The sequence below is a fragment of the Cercospora kikuchii genome (assembly GCF_019650295.1).
Source record: "Cercospora kikuchii DNA, contig_00008, whole genome shotgun sequence".
NCBI classification, from domain to species: Eukaryota; Fungi; Ascomycota; class Dothideomycetes; order Mycosphaerellales; family Mycosphaerellaceae; genus Cercospora; species Cercospora kikuchii.
Genome location: NW_025408589.1, coordinates 471,223 through 492,591, shown reverse-complemented (window position 1 = coordinate 492,591; position 21,369 = coordinate 471,223). Strand labels below are relative to the sequence as shown.

The 21,369-nt window shown below is 51.0% G+C and overlaps 9 protein-coding genes across 10 annotated transcripts; 4 read left to right on the top strand and 5 right to left on the bottom strand.

Annotated features, from left to right (window-relative positions):
* Positions 1 to 810: 810 nt before the first annotated feature.
* CKM354_001137400 (uncharacterized protein) lies at positions 811 to 2,362 on the top strand (the record flags this gene model as incomplete). The annotated part of the gene is made up of 4 exons (XM_044806859.1): positions 811 to 1,119; positions 1,183 to 1,368; positions 1,430 to 1,966; positions 2,045 to 2,362. 4 exons carry the CDS (start codon positions 811 to 813, stop codon positions 2,360 to 2,362), a joined length of 1,350 nt encoding a protein of 449 aa, XP_044662794.1.
* A 702-nt stretch (positions 2,363 to 3,064) lies between these two features.
* Positions 3,065 to 4,604, top strand: CKM354_001137300 (uncharacterized protein; the record flags this gene model as incomplete). Of its 2 annotated transcripts, none has more annotated exons than XM_044806857.1 (4): positions 3,065 to 3,604; positions 3,663 to 3,730; positions 3,781 to 4,363; positions 4,416 to 4,604. In XM_044806857.1, 4 exons carry the CDS (start codon positions 3,065 to 3,067, stop codon positions 4,602 to 4,604), a joined length of 1,380 nt encoding a protein of 459 aa, XP_044662792.1. The 2 variants fall into 2 exon arrangements, with proteins under 2 accessions (XP_044662792.1, XP_044662793.1); XM_044806858.1 differs by having other exon boundaries at positions 3,320 to 3,604.
* A 169-nt stretch (positions 4,605 to 4,773) lies between these two features.
* CKM354_001137200 (uncharacterized protein) lies at positions 4,774 to 6,680 on the bottom strand (the record flags this gene model as incomplete). Its single annotated transcript, XM_044806856.1, has 5 exons — positions 4,774 to 4,901; positions 4,956 to 5,879; positions 5,928 to 6,009; positions 6,061 to 6,339; positions 6,417 to 6,680. The coding sequence occupies 5 exons, from the start codon at positions 6,678 to 6,680 to the stop codon at positions 4,774 to 4,776; spliced, it is 1,677 nt and encodes a 558-aa protein (XP_044662791.1).
* A 572-nt stretch (positions 6,681 to 7,252) lies between these two features.
* CKM354_001137100 (uncharacterized protein) lies at positions 7,253 to 7,888 on the top strand (the record flags this gene model as incomplete). Its single annotated transcript, XM_044806855.1, has 1 exon — positions 7,253 to 7,888. The coding sequence occupies one exon, from the start codon at positions 7,253 to 7,255 to the stop codon at positions 7,886 to 7,888; it is 636 nt and encodes a 211-aa protein (XP_044662790.1).
* Positions 7,889 to 8,465: 577 nt separating this feature from the next.
* Positions 8,466 to 9,518, bottom strand: CKM354_001137000 (uncharacterized protein; the record flags this gene model as incomplete). The annotated part of the gene is made up of 3 exons (XM_044806854.1): positions 8,466 to 8,950; positions 9,016 to 9,152; positions 9,226 to 9,518. The coding sequence occupies 3 exons, from the start codon at positions 9,516 to 9,518 to the stop codon at positions 8,466 to 8,468; spliced, it is 915 nt and encodes a 304-aa protein (XP_044662789.1).
* A 3,149-nt stretch (positions 9,519 to 12,667) lies between these two features.
* CKM354_001136900 (uncharacterized protein) lies at positions 12,668 to 13,599 on the bottom strand (the record flags this gene model as incomplete). Its single annotated transcript, XM_044806853.1, has 2 exons — positions 12,668 to 13,466; positions 13,520 to 13,599. 2 exons carry the CDS (start codon positions 13,597 to 13,599, stop codon positions 12,668 to 12,670), a joined length of 879 nt encoding a protein of 292 aa, XP_044662788.1.
* An 812-nt stretch (positions 13,600 to 14,411) lies between these two features.
* On the top strand, positions 14,412 to 16,121 carry CKM354_001136800 (uncharacterized protein; the record flags this gene model as incomplete). Its single annotated transcript, XM_044806852.1, has 5 exons — positions 14,412 to 14,622; positions 14,674 to 14,733; positions 14,788 to 15,033; positions 15,095 to 15,454; positions 15,508 to 16,121. 5 exons carry the CDS (start codon positions 14,412 to 14,414, stop codon positions 16,119 to 16,121), a joined length of 1,491 nt encoding a protein of 496 aa, XP_044662787.1.
* A 371-nt stretch (positions 16,122 to 16,492) lies between these two features.
* CKM354_001136700 (uncharacterized protein) lies at positions 16,493 to 18,167 on the bottom strand (the record flags this gene model as incomplete). Its single annotated transcript, XM_044806851.1, has 2 exons — positions 16,493 to 17,041; positions 17,109 to 18,167. 2 exons carry the CDS (start codon positions 18,165 to 18,167, stop codon positions 16,493 to 16,495), a joined length of 1,608 nt encoding a protein of 535 aa, XP_044662786.1.
* A 1,443-nt stretch (positions 18,168 to 19,610) lies between these two features.
* CKM354_001136600 (uncharacterized protein) lies at positions 19,611 to 21,142 on the bottom strand (the record flags this gene model as incomplete). The annotated part of the gene is made up of 2 exons (XM_044806850.1): positions 19,611 to 20,525; positions 20,582 to 21,142. The coding sequence occupies 2 exons, from the start codon at positions 21,140 to 21,142 to the stop codon at positions 19,611 to 19,613; spliced, it is 1,476 nt and encodes a 491-aa protein (XP_044662785.1).
* Between the last annotated feature and the right edge of the window lie 227 nt (positions 21,143 to 21,369).

The following is a 21,369-nucleotide window of genomic DNA, read 5'->3' as shown; positions in this document are numbered from 1 at the left end:
TAGCCTTTGCTTAGCGTTGCCGTCGTCGCCGCTCTGTGAAGCCTATCGATATTGCTTCGGAGAATGCGGATGCCGTGAGCCTGTGAGCAGTCCAGAAAGACCAGCCAAGAACGAACAAGCGACACATGTGGTGTGCCAAGTGAAGATTGTTATGCGCCACTGCGTAGCTTACGGTGTTGGCGAGGCTTCGCAAATTAGGCTGAACTCTCACCCCACCCACGTTTGTGAAGAGATGCTAAGATTTAGCTGGACCACAACGTCACACGTTTTCTCGGCATCACTGCGTGAATACAAGCAGCTTTGCATATACAATTGAAATCATTACATCTTGCTGTCGGCAGCAGCGTGCTGTCAAGAATGACGATCTCGTCCAAATATTGATAGCGAAGGTCAGCCCATCTTGCGAATTCTTGAGCTTGACGAGAGATCTTGGGCGCAGTCGAAGCTAGTATTCCGTCCGCTTGCATTGGGATCTACATGTCCTGGCTTGGCACTGCGGTCAAGAGCGCCAAGATCGAATGCTCACGCCTTCCTCCAGAGCTTTGTATACCACAGTGCTGGCACCTTTCTCAAGCCAAGTATTTCATGACAACTTGCCAAGTCCACTTCCGCGCGATGAGGATCGAAATCCGTATAATAAGATATTGCTATCGATGATTAGCGCCACGCGGCCAAAGATCGACCTGAGCATGCCTTTCATGGCCCAAAAGAAGCTTGAGATCTACGCTTGGGTAGATACATAAGGACGGGACGGTGCTGTGACACGAGACACATAGTCACCCATACCCGTCAGCAAAGGTGTCAACCGTCATGAAGCCGATTCAGGCCTTGGCGGCATTATTGCCTACTCTCCTGCGCGCGAGTCCAGTACACAACGATGCAGAATCCGATATTTCGAGATTACCACAACCCGCCCAATTTGCTCGAAACCTGCACGACGAGAACTTCAACTTCAAGGAAGGCTCAAAGCATCTTCGACCTGTCAGAGAACGCCGACAAGATGATACGACTCCAGGATATTTCCAAGGCCAGCCCAACAATGGTATGGGCAAAGGTGGCCGTTTCAATGGCGGCACCAATGAAGCATTGGATCTCCAAAACCCAAATAATTTAGGAGCTGCAAGTCAAATAGTCCCCTCTCCGTATAGAACGATGACTAACTTTTGCATTCGCTTGTGTCAGCCCAACAGAGATGCCGGCAACGTTGTCAACCTGAAATTCAGTTTCTCCAACGCGAGAACTCGAACTTACAATGGCGGCTGGGTTCGCGAGCAAGCAATCTCGGATCTCCCTCCTAGCAAAGATATTGCTGGTGCACAGTTATCCCTGGACAAAGGAAGCATACGAGAGTTCCATTGGCACCGTGTGGTCAGTATTTCGATGTGGCCAGAAGTCGCCGCGTAGTTGCAGAAAGCTAAATAGGAAGCAGGCAGAATGGGGCTACGTCTACAAAGGCCGCATAGCAGTGACGGCAGTCGATAATATGGGTCGCAATCAGTACTCCGTCGCCTCCACTGGCGATGTCTGGTACTTTCCTGAAGGCGAAGGCCACGCGCTCCAAGGACTGGACGACGAGAACGAATTCCTTCTGTGTTTCGACGATGGTGATTTTGGTCGGTTGGGCACAACCTTCAATCTCGATGACTGGTTGGCCAAAACGCCCCGCGATGTTTTGGCCAAGAATTTTGGTCTGGATATCAGCGTCTTCGATGCTGTTCCGGTGCCCAATCCATACATCCAAAACGCGACAGTGAGTGAGGAAGATATTGACCATCCATTTGGTGAGCTGGAGGGCGAGTCCAGTTACGTCTACAAATCAAGCCAGCAGCCTGCCATCGAAGCGCCGGGAGGTGGAGGCACGTACAAGAACATTGATACAGAAGTGTTTCCTATTTCCAAGACCATTTCCGCGGCGGTGGTTGAGTTGAAGCCTGGAGCCATGCGAGAGTTGCATTGGCACCCCAATGTGAGTGCACCCGATCTTCCTATGCCGCCTTGGTTGGCATCTGCTGAAGCATCAACTGACACTTCCTTTCCTTTCTAGGCTGAAGAGTGGCTGTACTTCCATCAAGGTCAAGCTCGTGCCACCGTATTCCTCGGCAATTCTGCTGCACGAACCTTTGACTTCGTTGCAGGAGATACTGCGGTTATGCCCGACAACGCAGGGCATTACATCGAGAACACGTCACAGAACGAAACACTGGTCTGGATTGAAGTTTACAAAGCAGACCGTGTACTGGACAACTCTTTGCAGCAATGGCTTGCTCTTACTCCGGCTCCGATCGTGGCCAGTGTTTTGCGCATACCTGTTGATGTTGTGAGGAACATGAAGAAAGAGAAGCAGGTTCTGATAGCTGCGTAAACGAAGCGCTTGGCATCGTTTGGCGCGTCCGAGGCTTGCTGATGAGAGCATACACAGCATCAGTCACTGTCATATAGCTAGAGCAGTCTTTTATGTTCAATTCTCGCCTAACGGTACCCAGCTCGGAACTTTGTCCCGGTAGCAAGCCTAGCTGTACGTGCCACAGCGATGATAGTCGTTGATACTTTCTCGAGGAGGCTTCGACATTGGTTAATGGTGCGTTTTCTTCACTTGCAGCTCGAGGTGCATTGCAAGAAAAAGCCCTCATCATGTGAAATGTCTATTTCCCGACAAATGCCTGTGACCACACCATCGGTTAGTCGCGAGCATCATCGCTGCCGTCGTCCAAAAATCAATGAGCTTGCGGCAATGCATCACGAGTCGAAAATGCCGTCTGCAACGGCCAAGGTCTGTTGTTTCTCTCCCTTGGTAGAATCGGTTGCATGTGTGCTCAACACATGAATTCCAGGAACAAAACTGCGAGTAGCCTCTTTAGTTCTCACAAAATTCCACTGATGCACCTGCGTGGTAGCAGGTGACCGATGACGGAACATAGACTTTCGTCGGAGTCAGCGGCAACGCTAAGATCAAACTAACGTCATCGAGACCGAGATACTCTTCGTGTGTGGTCCTCGCGCCGGCAGGGTCGGTGCGAGTAGAGGGCCATGACTATGATGACCAATGAGACAGCAGACCGACGCAATGGTATATGGGAACGGAGCATCCAAGCATAGCTACTCCTTAGCATTTGCCAAAACCACCATGGATCCTGGGCGTAATGGGCACTTTCACGCTGCGAGCACACGAATGCAGAGCTGTGCCAGCACTGCATCACAAATCGACCACGAAGCAAAGCCATCGTACAGCCGTAGTTCTGAAAAGCTCCAAGTATGCAAAAATCAGCGCGGCTGGCGGCGAATCGTGCGCAATTTCACTCCTTCCTGGTTCTCCGTCAACATGGGCACTGGAATCGTCTCGATTCTGCTGCATAACCTGCCATATAATGGAATCTGGCTGTATTGGATATCCATCATCATATTCTGCCTGAACATTCTACTGTTCTCGCTATTTCTCACAATCTCGGTGGTTCGGTATGTGCTGTGGCCAGAGATTTGGAAGAAAATGATCGGGCACCCTGCACAGAGCTTGTTCCTGGGAACGTTCCCGATGGGGTTTGCGACCATCATAAATATGGTCGTCTTCGTTTGTGCACCGCGTTGGGGAGAGTGGGTGGCATATCTAGTAAGCTGGACCGATGCACGGCTGGACGTCCATGTAACATTGACTAACTCTGTTGCAGGCATGGGCCATGTGGATTTTCGATGCTGCAATCTCCATCAGCATCTGCTTTTACGTGCCGTTTGCAATGTAAGCATGCTTCAAGCTCTGGCCTGGAAGGGCGCTGATGAATGACACAGTATGCATCTGCACAAGGGCACACAGTTGCAGACCATGACAGCAGCCTGGCTATTACCCATAGTGTCGACAATTGTGGCAGCTGCAACTGGTGCCATCGTGGCAGAAGTTCTTCCAAACCCCCAATACGCGCTATGGACTATGGTGGCGTCGTACATTTTATGGGGTACCGGCGTGCCACTTGCAATGTCCGTGCTTGTGATTTACTTTCACCGCCTCGCGGTCCACAAGATACCCCCACCAGAGGTGATAGTGTCGTGTTGCCTCCCGTTAGGTCCCCTCGGCCAAGGCGCATTCGGCATAATGCAACTTGGAAAAGTCGCCAAAAAGGTGATGCCAGTCACTACAACTCTGGAGGTTGAGATCGCGGGCGACATCTTGTACACGCTTGGGTGGGGACTCGCATTGGTCATGTGGGGCTATGCACTAGTGTGGATGTTCTTTGCTGTCTCGAGCATCGTGCGGTCGAAATTGCCATTCAATATGGGTTGGTGGGGTTTCACGTTCCCGCTTGGTGTCTTCACAACTGCGACGACGACGTTTGGCAAAGAGATGCCATCCCGCTTTTTCAATGTGCTTGGCACGGTAAGTCAAAGCTGAAGATGCCGTTGGTGAAGCTCAACTGACCAAGTGCCAGATATTTTCCCTGGTGGTTACACTTTTGTGGCTGTGCGTGGCATTACTCACTCTACGCAGCGCAGTGTCTAAAGAATTGTTTGTGGCCCCCTGCCTGAATGAGCCCTCCACTAAGCGCGCAGCTACCGTGCAAGATTTGGAGGGTGCTGGCAAAGATGGTGCAAGCGGATTAGCTTTAGAGAAGCAGTGATTCCAACCGGAAATCCAAGAAGACATGCTCACACGGAGTTCTTATGGATCTGTTGTCATTCCCGTTGACTTCTGCTAATGACGAAACGATAACGCGGCATCAGCTGGATTTCTCGTCTCTTCTTGAGTGCGGCATCGACCAAGGAACATGTCCGACCAGGCAACGGGTGCTATCCAGTTCCAGCGCTGTGCAGTGATTCGTAGATAGCCTCCATCAAGCCGAGCACATGCTCTTCTTGTAGACGTGGACACATGACCTGAATGCCAACCGGCATACCGTGTGAATCGTCTCTGCTGACTAATCAAAGCAGTCAACATCAACGCGCGACAATGTGCCTGGGGGCAAACGTACATGTCATCCAGACTTTCCTGTTCAGCGCGTTCTCACCCTTCGGCGGTGCCATATCTCTGTCGATGTCGCGATCACCGTTTGTTATCGGTATCGTGCCTGATGGATAGTCAAGCACGTTTGCAATGGCCGAGTATCCGAAATAGTGGAAGTCGCAGCTTCTGGGAGCCGTTGTTGGCACAACTGGCAAAATGATGCCGTCAGGAACTCGCCCCGAGCGAGACAGATCCCCGGCTGAAGCCCAGTATGCAGCATATTGAGCACGGTACTTGGCCAGCTCATCACAGAGGTTCCAAAAGTCTCCAGCTGAGTTTGGCTGGACGTCGCCTTGCTCGTACCAATCTTTGAGCTGGCTCACTGGTGGCTCCCCACTCCGATCGATTGCTTGCCGTGCTTCTCTGGCGCAATTTGAGCCAAAGATTTGGAATAAAGTGTTGACCGCTGGACCGTGAGGCGGTGGGGACCACTTGACGACTTCATAGCCAGAACGCTGCAGTGCATCTGAGGTAATTGTGATCGCTCTCACAACAGCAGGATGCGGCGTGACATGACCGTCCGACTCCATGATCGCAAAAGTCAATCTGCCATCTGCAGCCCCGATGCTAGCCTTGCGCCGGCGGATTGCATCGAGCTTTTGCTGCCTCCAAGGCATTTCAATGACATCGATGTCGGTGAGCCACGGTCTAGCGTCCAGTAAGCGTTTGAAAACTGTTGAAATGCCTCCCAAATCAGCAGACATGAGACCAATGCTGCCTGAAGCGATTGGCAGTCCGGAAAGAATGGTGGCTAGTCCACTATACGGTAGGCGGCGTTCGGAGCATTTCAAGGCCCACAAGCCATTGAATGCAGATGGAATGCGAACAGATCCTGCGACCTCAGTACCGATCCCAAGTGGCGAGCCTCTAAGAGCTAGCAGAGCACCCTCACCTATATGTCGTCAGTGCGAAGTTGAGAACTGATGCATACCTTGCGTACCACCACAAGCGCCCCCAGCGGACATGTTTCGATTATATGGGCTAACGGTGGTCCCGATGATGTTGTTTGCGGTCTCTCCCATCTATTCAGAGTTAATGAGGCGGAGGTGAGCGATTGTACTGCATTCCTTTACCATCAAGCTCATTGGAACATTAGTCTTGCAGAAAACCACGGCACCGAGGTCTTGCAAACAGCGCACCATGGTCCCTTCCTCGGCTTTTGTGCGCTTTGTACCAACCCAGCTTGCGAAGCCACACGAACTATCCAGATTTGCGATATGGAATCTGTCCATTAGGCTGACGGGTAGTCCGTGGAGTGGCCCGATTAGTGCAGAATGCTGATGCCAGTGGGCGTCGATTTCACGCGCTCGTTGCCGAGCAGCGGCCCAATTGATCTCTGTGAGACATGGCGTCTGCCGTTTGGTTAGTCCTGCATATCTGCATCGAAATCTCTCAGACTCGGTCTAAGAGGTGGCACAAGCCGACGCACAAATTGATGCGCGACCAGAGCGCGGTGCGCAAAGGCGTAAAGTGTTTCCTGAGCGGTGATGTCGCCTTGCGCAAGGCTCTCCAGCAGGAGGCAAACTGGCATCTCAGTAATTCTGCGTTCTGCCGGACTCAGAAATTCTGGAACAATATTAATAACATTTGGCCCGGCCTTGGAGAGCTCTGAGCGGTCGATTCTCCATTCTGATGGTATGTCTTGCCATAGCTCTTCCTGCTTAGTATGGGCAGCGGCCTTCCACATGGGCATCGTTCAAGTCGACGATGCACTGGACGCTGTTCTTTAAGGTGAAGGGGGAGATAGCTCATGGTGATGATAAGTAGTTCTAGACCTTCGGGGCTAACTAATGCCGAGTGCGGTCATCCGGTGGAGAAATATGCCAAGCAGGTCCGTGCACGATACCCCTCGTCTTTCCCAGTATGCGATCCTCGCAGCGTCCGACAGCGAATTTTGGAGGGGCGTGGGAGAATTCAGTCTTTCTCAGAGATGTTTCTTATTGTACCGAAGAAGAGGCCTTCTCCTGAGCAACAGTCATCGGGTCAACAAAACGGCTCAACGGCGCCCGTTCGCGCTCAAACCGCCTGCGATGTTTGCCGCTTTCGAAAATCGAAGGCACGTTACTCTAAGCCTGGGTTGCTGAAACGCACACGACGCTGACACCGATCTAGTGCAATGGCATGCGTCCATGCGAGCGATGCCGAGATAAAAATACTATCTGCATATATTCACGCACTGACAACAAGCGAGATCTGCATACTCCTGCTGGACAAGTCTTGTTGTTGCAGCGCCAACAGAAGATCCTGATCAGCGCTCTGCGAGAAATGGCCTTTGTAATATCAAAGTACGAGGGCAAGGAATCGTGCAGTGCTGCGGATGTCGACATCTCAGCATTGCTGGAAACATACGCATCCAAAGCCAACGACGAGACTGATGGAGACTTGGGGATTGTATTCCCCAGTCTGGATTCAGTCGTGCCTACGAAACGCGTTCGTGTTGGGACCGAAGATCGCGCGGATCCAGTTGCAGCGGTTGAGTCTGAGCACGCACGGAGTGAAATCAATGGATTCGGTGCCTCCGACGTTCCGCAGCGAAACCTCCATCTTGGCTCCAAGAACGTTGACAGTGAGCAGTCTTTCGAAACTCTGCCTGCATCTGCAATTTCGCGGACCCCTCAGAGGCACAGTGACTCAGAAGTTGCGTACCGAGCGATGTTAGAATTTTGTCAAGCTATGGACAATACCTGTCAGCCTATGGATCGTACCTTGGACACTTCACTACCGAATGCCATGTGTGAAGACCCTACTCGGTGGTTTATGGACCATGTGGATTGGAGGACCAGTCTGGAGAACTTTCCCGATTATGCTCTGGAGCCACTTTGGCCATTAGCGTCAGCTGAAGATGAGTGTTTCCGGGACGCCGCCGATTATCCAGTGATGGACCCGCGGACTCTGCGATGAGACAACATGCCATGTGTTACGGTTTACAGGCACAGCTGCTTCAACGTTCACGCTCATTGGACAAGCGCACTGTTCCGCTAGGAAGCTACTCACTCTCTTGTAAGTGATGGAGAATACAGGGCGCCAATGGGGATCAACAGCCGCGTGGATGTAGCTGCACCCACTTACTCCTTCGCAGAGCTAGATTCAGTAATACTTGCTCGCAGTAATTAATAATTACGACTCCTCGAGTCATCGTAGAATATGCAGGATTCTCTTTCACATCTAGTAGCAATAAGTATTGCCTATCTATAGGATCTAAGGTCATGATCGCCCACTCATCCAACCTGACATCTAATACAAGCATGGAATCTAAGTAACAGAGGTTGATACTGCAATGTTGACTGCCTAGCGAACTGTCCTGCTGTAGACTGCGAATTCTGTTAATATCCAGAGATGACACAGTAGCATCAACAAGGTTCCTATGCGCTCAGTGAGCTAGTTCTAGATCATCAAGATTGCTCCATCCGTGTCGCACTGCACCTCGTGCATACTTGAATATATACACTTCCTCGGCCACAGCATCTCCGCTCGCTCGTCAGTCCCAGATGACTAGACCCCTCAATTCCACACTCTGCCTGTCCTCCCCGAAATCCTCCTCACACTGAAACGCCGTATGCGGCACCCGTCTTGCCACTCCATCCTTATCACAGGAATCGAAAATCTTAAACACAATTGCCTCCTCGGGCGTCATTTCCTTACAATAATACCAGCGGTGCTCACCTTCATCCTTCTTAGGGGGCGCCACAGACCACGTTTCCACATCATTCCTCTCGAATGCTTTGCGCGTGACTTCGGAAAGCTGTTCGTGATTCTCAGGTCGGCGAAATTTGGCGACGACTGGACGCAGAGATGTGTCTGGGATACTGCTTGCGTCGAGGAAGGCGAGATTTTCACGTGTGACAGGGTATATCGGACGCCATATGTTGATAATTGCCCAACGTTTCTTGCGCGACAAGATCTCTGGCGCTTCGTGCGGTAGGTAGAAATGTAGGCGAGTCTCAGCGCCAGCGTATGAGTAGTCTGCGAGGGTTTGGTATACTAGTCAGATAGCTTCGCCGGAAGCATGGAATGTGTACGTGACTCACCAACATGAACATATCGTGCAGAGGTCGGTATAGGAGTTCGTTCCATGTCGTCTTTGTTCTTCGTCGCTTCGGCGAATTTGTCCCAATTTGATTTGCGACAGACATGCCCCATGATATGCACACGAGAGCCTCCTGTTCTGATTTTAGGTATCTCCTCATCAGCTTCCAGCACAAAGTCTCTTCGCTGCGAAAACCAGACACAGGACTCACATTCTTTTCAACAGCTCCTCACACTCCTTATAGTAGACCTGCTTGATTCTCTCATGACTGTCCGTATCCTCGGGCGTCAAATCGCTCGGCTCTTTCACGTACTCGAAACCATGAAGGTCAAGCTTGAACTCGTCTTCCCGTCCGCGGATATCAATGATAGGGACTTCGACACATTCAAAAGGACGTCTCTTCTCGCCCACAGTACCGAACCAGAAAGATTGGTACCCGCCTTTGGCAGGGTCAAGATAGTAATTCAGCGTAGCTTTGACACAATGGCCTTCGGCGTGTGGCATGATAGCGAACTCCTGCCCTTTCCGCCTTGCGAATGGAATACACAAGAGCGAGTAGAAGCTTATGCGTACTTGGCATGAAATACAGTACGTGCAATCTTCGCGGTATTAAGAAGTCTGACCTGGTTATCTCATATATGCAACGAACACTCCAATTACGTTGGATCCTATCGCGGGGTATACTGAGGCCTAGCTTCAGGAGCCGTTGAACACGTGCTCGAGATTTGCAGCTGTTCTGGACGGAGTCTCAGAGCGACTTGAGACTAAGCAGAAGCGAAGTATTGCCATGATTGGGGATAGCCGGACGTGGAGATCCCGGTTGTCGTGTGCTGAGGTCGTTGAAAGCCATTGCTCAACTGATCCATCCAGTCATGACGGCTTGAGAGTACGTCCAAAAGTGTTAGTTTCGAGAATGGAAATGGGAGGTGAGAAAAGAGAAAGTGAAGTGGAGGGCGGAGAAAGCCAAGACCGGAGAGAAGTCCACTTTCTGTTTGCGAGCTTCAGCGGCGGAAATTCGGGGCTTGATCCTGCGCACGAACATGGTTGTCTCCGTTTGCTTGTTCTAGGTACGCAACAGTAAGGCTGGAAATGTCCTTTGTCGGGATAGCGATGGCGAAGCAGATAGCGGCTACAAGTGCTGTTTCTGGATTATCTTCGACTTTCCAAAGAGCATTCGGGGAGCTATATGAGCGACCTCAAGCTTCAGGCCAGCCTGAAATCGCACTTTGCAAGAAACACGACAAGAAACAGTAATTTCGAGCACTGTAGACTGCGCGATTTTAGGATTAACTTTGTGCGATTCCTACTGAGTCTCGAAGTAACTAACTATCGTCGACTGTTAGCTATGCCTCTGTTTACGTGGGAGAACGGAGGCATACGTCGCTGTCGCTATTTCAACGCTCGTTCTTAAGGTTGTCGACGAAAATGTAGCCTAAGGCCGATTCCTCGGCATCGCGTGACAGAGTTGGTGCTTACGAAAGTAACTTTGTTGACCCATGCTACGTTGCAAAGGACGACAAGAAAGACAGGGTTACGACGAGGGTTCGGGCGACAGGAGCTCGGTTTGTCGCTACGCCTCGTTGTTAGAGGAGGTTGCAGGCTGGCCCGAAGCTTTAGTGTAGGTCGCTCGAATAGCCGACTTCAGCTTAGTTGACACCAAAAACGCCACACGAGATACACAAGGCTGAGATGGCGGCTGTCACAACTTTCCTCCAAGGAAGACTGCATTCTGCTGCTCCAATGCTTCCGAGGCTGCTTATCAGCCGAAAGTTGTGAGCAGCAAAGATTTGCCTTTTCCCCCCATTTGTGTTTGAAAATCTCAAATCGAGCCACCATGGCCATAGATTCAGTCAGGGTTGCGCTGGGATCTGCCTCGCTCTTCTTCGTTCTTTACGACACGTGTGATCGCTAATACCAGGGCTGCCAGAAGATGCGATATTTTGGAGAGGGCCTACTGCAAGAGCGCATGATTATAAACTGTCTAATGTCTAATCTCAGTGTCATTATGGACACCAAAACAACCGAGATGCGAGCGCCTACGGACTTGAACAACCCCGATCATCACGGACAAAATCCGTACTTGACAGGGGATATCGAAATAGAGTGCAGAGGGCCGTTCTAGATCTTTCCCGGCACTGCGAGTACAATGGACTCAGCCCGGAAAAGGCCTTGAGTGACGAGATCCCCGAGCGATTACGGCGTGTCGACATGCGACTGGAGCAGGTTGCGCTACAATTTATTGAAGCCGACCAGCTCCTCTGACCTCTTTCTAAAGAGGCCCGACGTTGAAGCTTCTCATTTTCAGAACAGCCGTTCTCAAAGAGACGTCTGGATCACGGTCATCATGCCATGCACGCACGAATCTGTCCGAGAGGCTGTTGGCAAAGATTGGTCGAGAAACTCTAATCGCAACTCCGCTGCTGACTGCACGACGCCATGGTTGCTGCATAGGCCTGAGCACTCTGGCGATCTGACTAATACGACATGGTTCAGGACAGCATCGCATTTGCTGGCTCCGATAGACCTAGTTCCGGTGTCGCTGTGGTGCGCCTGCGACATGTGTCTAAGACTGAGGACAGTCGGATTCCGGCCATTTGAGCGTCAGTGCTCCGCTGCCCGACATAGCTAGGATAAGGCTCGCTGCTGTGACGAAGTATAAGTGCACTGGAGACGGAGAGCAGCTAGGTGGGCTCAGCTTGGTCGTCGACAAATCACCCGTACATATCTTCTGGGAGAGGGCACTCAGCCATTATGAAGTTTGGTAATACTTGTCCAAAGTGCGCTTCCCCGACTCAGCGCCGATGCTGACCTTCTTGACCAGATCCACCAGCCGTCCTCACCAAGAACAGTCAATACGAACGTGTCGAAGGCTCAGATAAAGAACCATGCTTAGCCGAAGAAGATCGCTCAAACCTGCAAATATCTGTCGAAGCAAAACGGCGGCAAGCACGAAACCTGTGGGCTGCGTTTGTGATCTCCCTGGCGGCCGTTCTCATGACTTCTGCAGTCGCTTCACTATATTATTCCCGTCACACAAACTCTTCCGAGCACATGCACTGTGGAAGCTCACCCGAGGAAGCCGAAGCACTCGGCTGTAGATTCGACCTTATGACCTACGGCTGGATTCATCCGAATTGCTACAACGAATCGTTATCGGCAGAGTGGCAAGCAGAATGGGGGCCATGGGAGTGGAGAACTGAGAAGAATGGCACCAAAGAGACGGAGATTCCACATGAAGCACTTCCGTATCAGCGAGTCGTGTATGGTTCTCAAGGATACCATGAGATCCACTGCTTGTACTCTTTCAAGCTTGTACACTTGGCGGGCTTGAATGGGTATTTACTTTCCAGCGAAGCAGGACCTATCTCTCATACGGATCATTGTATCATGACGATCGCGAAGCCAAAGACCCTGGATTTGGAGTCGATTAACACGAGGATAAGAAATTTATATACGCAATGTGTTAAGCTTCGATAGTGACAGATTATAGCCTCTAACTCAGTTAACTTCGGAGAGCTTCAGATATAGACAAATTAATGCCTATATCTTCTGGAGCTATATCCTATAACAGACGTACAGTCCTAATACTTCATCCAACAACGACAACAACGCGATGCCGGCTTCGATCTATTCCATCGCAGACAAAAAGGTGACTATTCTGCGGTTTTACGACCCCAAACGACGATGCAAGGAAAATACACATCTTCTCTGGGTTTCAAGGTTTCAAAGAGCTCTTCTTCCAGCTCCCTCCTTTTCTCTGCATTTTCCGCTCCCGGCATCAAACGCTGAATCGGTCCTACCCAACTCGTGGGAAACAGTTCTTCAGCGTAGCGAGACCAGAGTTGAGCATGCGGTTCTTTCGATGGCGCGAGTTTATAAACTTTCCCATTCGCATCTCCCAATCCGGAAGTTTGCAATCGAAATTGGAAGAATTTGAGACCCGTAGGATCATTCTCTGGCCAGAACATGCCTGGATGCATGAGATGAAGCCAGCGCCATTCCTTGGAGATCTCTTCATCGGTTACAGTAGAGCGCCAGCTGGCCCGGATCCCTTCATGCAGCTCCAGATGGCCGCCGGGGGCCAAAAGTGCTGAGATGCTCTTGATGTGCTCCTGCCAATCTTCCACTCCCGCAGCCATGAATCGGCTGTAAATGTAATCTGCCGATGCTCGTTGCAGCCGAGGATCTTTGTCAATGAGGATGTGGATATTTCCTTGGATGAAGCTGACATTGCTTGGCTTAGAGTCTCCTATGTCTATTGAGGAGAGGTCAATGCCGTAGATCTTGGCGTCTGGGAATTTCCTAGCAAGCAATATTGTCATAGAGGCATTGACTCCGCAGCCTATGTCGAGGATTGTCCGCGGTTCCTCGACAGGGGCATGGATGGGCTGATCATGCATGAAAGCTACGATTGCTTCATGCTGGGCGCGAAGACGCTCTCTCTCGACCGCGCTGCACACCCCTGTTAATAAGAGACTGTACGAGATGGAGTTTTCGTGCCATACTCGTTCGGAAGGAAATATCTGGACGTTTTGTCGGTGTGGAAGCTGGCACCAGGTAGTGGCCTCGCTGCCTGTGTAGTCATTCCGGATGATAGTGATTGATACAATACAGCTCGAGCAGGATTGCAGCACTGAAGGATGACAAAGGTTGGTATGCCACTTCAAACGAAGATGCAGGAGATGACGTTGCTGGCAGACACTACCCGGACTGCCCGAATGCGGATCAACGGGTGCTTTACTTGCCGTTGACCTGATGTTGATGCAAGTAAAGAATACGTGGTGTGTCTGCCGATGAAGCACCGTGCAGGAGATGCGAGTACTGCCTAATGACTAACGTCGAACAGGTGGTGTTCCCACCGGTGAAATGTCACCGAGACGATACCAAACGACTTGGAGCGATGTTGCCGGTGACTTGCGTCAGTCGTTCTAGTCTACATGGCAAGAATCATATGCATCGCCAAGGTGGTGGGCCAGAACTTCCGAAACAAGTATGTCTTACATCTGCAGAACGCGCAATTGGCACCACGCTAGCGTAGTTCGCCGCATCGTTGGCCGTCGATCATTCTACTACTGTGACGCGTGTCTACACGTGCTACTCTAGTTCGAAGTGGACGATGCAAGCCCTGGTTAGTCACAGCTTGAGTGACTACACCCGTGTAGCGAATCGATGGTGCTTGACGACAGCTTCAGGTCGTCAAGGTCTGCAGGGAGTTGGGACTAATCTGGAGAGCAGTGGTCGATGTGCAAGGGAACCGCGACGTAGACAAGGGGTCTGCTACGGAGACATGGCACAATGTTGCAGAGCAGAGGCTATTGTGCAATCGAGCTGTGCAATAAATACTAAAAATTGTGTCTAGAGTGCCTTCGCATCGAGACATTCAGCTTAGCTATCACTATGATGTATTCGGCTCAGTCTGAAAGCGAGTATGCATCGGTCCTCGTTATTTTGGTGCTCCTTACGGCGGCGTTTCTGTACAGAACTGTGACGCATCCGCTAGCAGCAATTCCTGGACCATTCTTGGCGAAGTTCACCAACGCAAGATTCCTCTATCATGCTTGGAAGGGGAATCTTCACCTAGACCATCTGCACTGTCACGGAAGATACGGTATAACAAACTGATACCATGCCACTCGAGTATAAACTGACGTAGGCGCAGGGCCGGTCTACCGTAGTGGGCCTAATAGAGTAGTCTTCAACACAATCACGGCCGTGCATGGTGCGCTTCGATGTTTTCCCAGCTTCTTGAAAACCTAACTGAGCCTTGATCTAGCAATCTATACCAACGACCGCACTATTCGCAAAAGTAATGGGTACCAGTCTCATCCTTGGACACGACAGAAGATTCCCAGCCTCTTCAACTGCGTAGACCCTGCCTGGGCCGCTCGTAAAAAGAAGACAATTCGTCCGGCTACGGCACAGCCAGCACTCGAGATACATCATGCCAGTGTGGAAAGCAATGTAGAACTCTTGGCGAATATAGTCAGAGACGGCAAGCCGCACGATCTCAGTCAAATTGGTAGGCTGCTCAATACAGGCCTTTGCGAAGCCGGAAAGTCGAACTAATGAGGATCTCGTAGCCTTTTACTACGCTCTGGACGTCATCTCCCAATCCATGTTCGGCGAGAAGTTCCAAACAATGCAGGATCCCACCTATCGATGGATGACCGAATCTCTCGAGCGCGGCAACCGACACATGTACCTTCAGCTGGCCTGGCCATCTCTTTTCCGCTTTATTGGATACTTCATGGAAGCCGAACGTTTGAGCTACCCGCAGTTTCACGAAGAAAGCAAACGATTCCTCGATCTATGCGAATTCTGTCTTGCACAGGCGAAGTCGAAAGAGAAGAGATCAATATTCGCATTGATGAAATCCGAGCTTCCAGATGATGTGAATGATGATGAGCTTCACGTTGATGTCTACTCTCTGATGCGTGGCGGTAGGTGTCACTGATCGAACATTTGAGATACATAGACTGACTGGTAAACGTAGGCGGTGATATGGTTGCAGTAACCATAGCAGCTGCTTTTTTCTACATCACGCAGAATCGAGAGATTCTACAAAAAGTCCAGGACGAGGTTCGCTCAGTATTTACTAGTAAGCCACCTACAATGGGCCCAGAATTGGAAAGCTGTGCATATCTGCGAGCTTGTGTCGATGAGGCGCTTCGCATGGCGCCGCCTGGACCAGGAGTCTTTTGGCGAACGTCCTCGTCAGATTTGATCATCGACGGAGTATTCCTTCCTGCAGGCATCGAATTTGGAACGAGTATCTATGCTGTACACTATAATAGTGAGATCTTTGACGAGCCAGAAGAATTTAGACCGGAGCGCATGATGTCGAAGGCAGAGAAAGGCTTAGCCCAGCGAGAAGGTCTGATCCCTTTCCTCAGGGGTTTTAGGGCGTGCCCTGCACAAAAGATGGCTCACGCTACGATCTTACTTTCTCTTGCAAGATTGCTCTGGGAGTTCCAGATTGACCATGCAACTTCTGGTGTCGATGCGAGAGAGGGGGAGGCCAAGGGCGCGCGAAAGCTATTCCCACAAGTGGATGTTTTCGGCTCAAGAATTGAGGGACCAGTGCTTTCCTTCCGGCCACGTGCGTGAGGCACAATCTTCTACATTGACTGGCTGCAACTCTCCACCTGAACCTCATCAAGGCTCGGGCGGAGAACTGACCTACACAGTGATGCCGACGGCGAGCGTTGTTACCGAGGAATAAGAGCATCAAACATCACGAGCAAACAAGTCATGCTTTGTTACGCCAACAATGTGTATCATGAAGACTTATGTTATGTAGGACATATTCGTCATTGGTCAGCATCACAAAGTGTTCAGATCGGTGCTTGTTGGTCGGCTGTCCATCGAGTGAAATAACATCCTGCAGTGGCTCGTTGAATGTACATGCTTCTGCTCGTGCCCTTTACAACCACATCATCATGGAAGAGAGTATCCCTCTGGTCTCGAGGTAGCCAATCTCATACCTCATCGAATCCCAGACGCGTCCACTCATTCTTCAGCTTCTCCTTCAGTGCAGTAGGATAACTGGTCTCGAATTCTACTGAGCTGAATGGCACCTCAGAACCCAGTTCGTATTCGAGCTGCAACACACAATCGTTGATCACCTTCCCACCTCTATGACCCATTCCGTGAGGTCCCCTGCCATGGCTCATGTAGGGAGTCATCGGAAAACTGGGAACGTCTTCAAAGATCTCCTCGTCCACTCCAGGCCGACAACGCGTGGCTAAAGCCCACGTAATGTCTTCGTAGGAGTACACGTCAACGGACTTGCCGACGAGGATCAGACGATTAATGAGCATGCAGCACTTGCTGTTGAACAGATGGCTCCCGAGCATGCCGCGGAAGGCGCGGGCAGAAATTTTGAGATCCCGCAATGCATCAGTGTCAATCTGCAGAGCACACCAGGTTCCGTAACTCTCCAGAGGAACACAGGCATCAAAGACGGGAAGGTTGAGTCTTTTACAGAGTGCAAGTATTTCCACTGAAGCCAGCGACGCGGTTGTATGCTGTGATTCAAACGAACGAGTATTAGTCATTATTTCCAACATTCCTGGCCACGTTCTCTAGACTCACCGATTCATCACATGTCTTACCCGGTACGGAAATCGGTAAGATCGCATCTCTCCTGTAGGTGATCATGTCCACTCGAAACAGCGGATGCTGGCGTCTATTCCCCTGAAATACCACTGCCAGAGCATCTCCGAAAGGCCCTTCGTCAGCCTTTTCTGTTAACGACATGGTCCCTTCGAAAACTATTTCGCTACTCGCTGGCACTAAGAGATCGCTCAGTTCGCATTTCACCAAGTCTAGTGGCTGTCCAACTAGAGTTCCGGTGAATTCAGCTTCAGACATTCCTTCTGGGATTGGGAGACCTGCAACAAAATTGGCCGCAGGAGGCACACCAAATGCTAAGGCCCAGGGGATCTCAGTGACGCCCTTCGAAAGCCACTCATCACGAATGATGGAAACATGCTGGCCGCCTCCAACGAGGCAGACCAGACTCTTCCTGTCGTGTACCATTCCTCGAAAGATCGACCAGTTCGTCCAACGTCCGTCGGGTGTCTGTAAAATATGGATGCCGTAGGTCTGGAGATATTTACCTCCGTCTCCTATGTGCAGTTTGGGAGCCGGTAATTTGTGAAGATCGACCTCGTCGCCTTTCAAAATGTTCTCTTTGCAAGGTCCGGTGGGCACGACTCGAGGAGGTTGTTTCGGTGCATCCGAGCCTCTGGCGATTCGCTGGGAGATGTCTCTCCAGCTTGCAGTGGGCTTCAATCCGAAATTGCGGGCAATTCGGCCATATCGTTCCTTGGACGAGCTGCGAAGGGAAGCAGCATTGCCAAAGATACGAAAGAGACCGCCTGGCTCGGCACCCTTGATGTTATTGAGCAAAGGTGCTTTACCTTTGACTTCAGCTACTCGTCGGACGATAGCTGCAGCCTCAAGGTCGGGGTCAATTTCGCGGTCGATTTCTACCAGGTCTTGGTCGTAGCGTAGTTGCTCAATGAATGCCCTAAAGTCAAGCTGGGAATCCTCGGGAGAATGCAGTTCGCTGTAGGAATGAAGCCGGCAAGATGAAGATGCTGAGCCACAGGATCGAAAGCTTGGTCGCCGACAGAGTCTCGAAAGCATCGCAGCGAGATAATCGGACTATCAAGGCCAGACAATACTGTGACGCCGCAGCAAAGCGAAGATCTATTTCAGACCGCTTCGGTAAGACCTGCACGGCTCTCCAACTAACAGACAAAAGAACGCGATTCGGCAAATCGCGCTCAGAGCTAGACAGTTGATAACGAGATTCGCTTTGTGGTTCCAGATGCTCATCAAACGCTACGCTCGTTTCAGAATCGCCTGATACCATACTCAGCTCATGTGCTTCCATGCATTAGAAAGCGGCCACATTGTCCATCCGAAACCCGCTGCTACCCCTTGTGGATCAGATAACATAGCCTCAAACCGGCCCTCAGTGAGTAAGACTAGCTTCCTCATGTTGCGATGGCGAATCGCCCTAGCCTTTTGTAGTTGATGCAACAGGGCTAGGGGACCCTCACCCTTGTAGTCGATCTCCTGCAACCATAGGGCTCGGGAATTAGACTGCCGAGACATTGCTTGATCTGAGGTGGCCAAGACTCGGAGCATCCATTGCGACTGTCTCGAATGTACACTTGTGCATGGCATCGACGCCCACTTCGGTCTTTCCTCGTCGAGACTATCCATGTTTTGTGCGCCCACCACAATATCCGATGCTTACACAACGCGCGGCTTCAAACAAAACATTTGTCGATTGAAAAGAATCACAAAGCTTTCAGTTTCCACCAATAATGTGCAAGGACTTCACCATCATGCTGAGGCAACTTGTTTCGATCCCACGGCTGGCCCGTTCACACTTTGGCCCGTCGCTATACCCATTTCGTCGAATCTCTTCTGGGCCAGTTCACGAGCCTTTGACTCCAAGCCTCAAAACTCCTGTCAAGTTCACAGCTCCACGCCCTCATCGGATAGTCGTAGGCATCACAGGCGCCACCGGGACTATCTATGCTATCCGGCTGCTGGAGATACTCAAACAACTTAATGTTGAAACACATCTTGTGGTCTCGAAATGGGCCACTGCAACCTTAAAGCTCGAAACCTCCGTTACTCCTGCGGAGCTCGCTCAACTAGCTACGAAGAGTTATAGTCCCCGTGATGTATCGGCAGGCCCGGCATCCGGCTCCTTTCAGCACGGAGGCATGATTATCATCCCCTGCAGTATGAAGACGCTAGCCGCTGTGCGATGCGGACTGGGAGATGACCTGATTGCCCGTTCCGCCGATGTCAGTCTCAAGGAGGGCCGCAGGCTAGTGCTAGTCGTACGAGAAACGCCATTAAACGATATTCATCTTGAGAATATGCTGGCATTGCGAAGAGCTGGCGCGATTATCTTCCCACCAGCGCCCGCATTCTACACGAAACCGAAGACCCTCGATGAACTTGTGGATCAGAGCGTGGGAAGGATGTTAGATTCGATGGGTATTCATGTGGATAATTTCTCTAGGTGGGAAGGCTTCAACAAGTGATCTTCGGATCACAATTACTTCAATCGGCCTCGTCGATCTTCATCATGACACTTTTCACTTCCAAGTATTCGGACAAACTGTGACCAAAACCTTCCCTACCCTGCCCAGACAACTTATAGCCACCGAATGGAACGTCGTGAGGGCTTGTAGGACTCGTACAGTTCACCGCTACCACCCCGGATTCGAGTGCCTTTGACACACGAAGAGCGCGACTGAGGTCTCGCGTATACACGGAGGCGTACAGCCCGTAGTCTGTCGCATTGGCTTTCTCAATCACTTCCGCCTCGGTCTTGAAAGTATTGATATTCACGAATGGGCCGAATATTTCTTCCCTTTGGGTCGTTGCATCCTCCGGCACGTCGGTGTAGGCAGTAGGTTCGATGAAGTAGCCGCCTTCGCCATCTCCTTGTGCGGCTTTGCCTCCTATTAACAGCTTGCCGTTGCCTCCGGATTCCGCAGCAGCAAGATAAGCCATCACCCGATGGAACTGAATCTTATCTGCTTGTGGTCCCAGTTGCGTTTCAGGAAGCAATGGATCACCCTTACGTGCTGTACTAAACACCTTGACGAAGGTCGAAATATACCTCTCGGCCACGGACTCCTGCACGTATACTCGACTTCCAGCCATACAGATCTGGCCTGCGTTGAGCAAAATTGATCTTGCTGTCTCATCTGCGGCCTTCTCAATTCGAGCATCATCGAATACCAAAGTAGGGGATTTGCCGCCTAGTTCAAGGATGACCTTTTTGAGGTTGGAGGAGGCTGCAGCGGCGTGGATCTTACGGCCGGTCATGGTCGAACCAGTGAAGTTGATAACCCGTATATCCATGTGCGAGGCCAACACTGATCCCGCGGGCGTGCCATGGCCACTGAGAACATTTATCACACCTGGAGGAAACCCAGCTTCATGGACGAGCGTTGCAAGTTTGGCAGACTTGAGAGCTGTTAGAACTTTCACGAGCGACAATCAAAGGAAAGCGGTGTCATTACTGTCAAAGGAGCCTTCTCGCTCGATTTCAGAACGATGGTACAGCCGGCAGCAATAGCTGGAGCGACCTTCGCAGCCCACATTGCAGCAGGAATGTTCCATGGAATTATGGCTGCGACCGGTCCATACGGTTGTCTCAAAGTGATGTTGACGAAACCTGGAGAGTTGAGACTCGTTTCACCCTTGGCCTCCCACGCGGCCTCGGCATAATGCTCGAAGTACTCAGCAGCACGAAGTCCATCGAAGTAAGTCGACACTGGACGGCCCATGGACAGAGCTTCCAATTGTGCGAGTTCTTGATCTGCTTCTCGGATCAATGCGGCCATATTTTTCAAGTAAGAGCCGCGGGTGGAAATGTCCAGATTTGACCATTTTGGAAATGCAGATACTGCTGCAGCGACTGCACGGTTCGTATCCTCCACAGTGGCTTCGCTGACATCTGCTATCTTCTGATGAGAGTATGGCGATTTGAGCTCGAAAGTGTTTCCATCTGATGAGGGTGCGAAAGCGCCATTGATGTAGAGACGGGTTTCGATCGTGTCAAGTGAGATAGACCGGGCCATGATGGCGGTCGAAAGAAGGCTGAGATACGATGAAAAATTCAAATTCTGATTCAATTGTGGATCACGAGCCGACTTGCCATGGCCGAGGGGTCGTGAACATGTGCAACGAATAATGCAATAATCAGGGTGGCTGACGTCTCCGGAGAAACATCGACGATGACGGAACAGCACGTTCTGCTTCGATCGATTCTGGATGACGACTATCGAAACCACTAATGTGGCTTGCA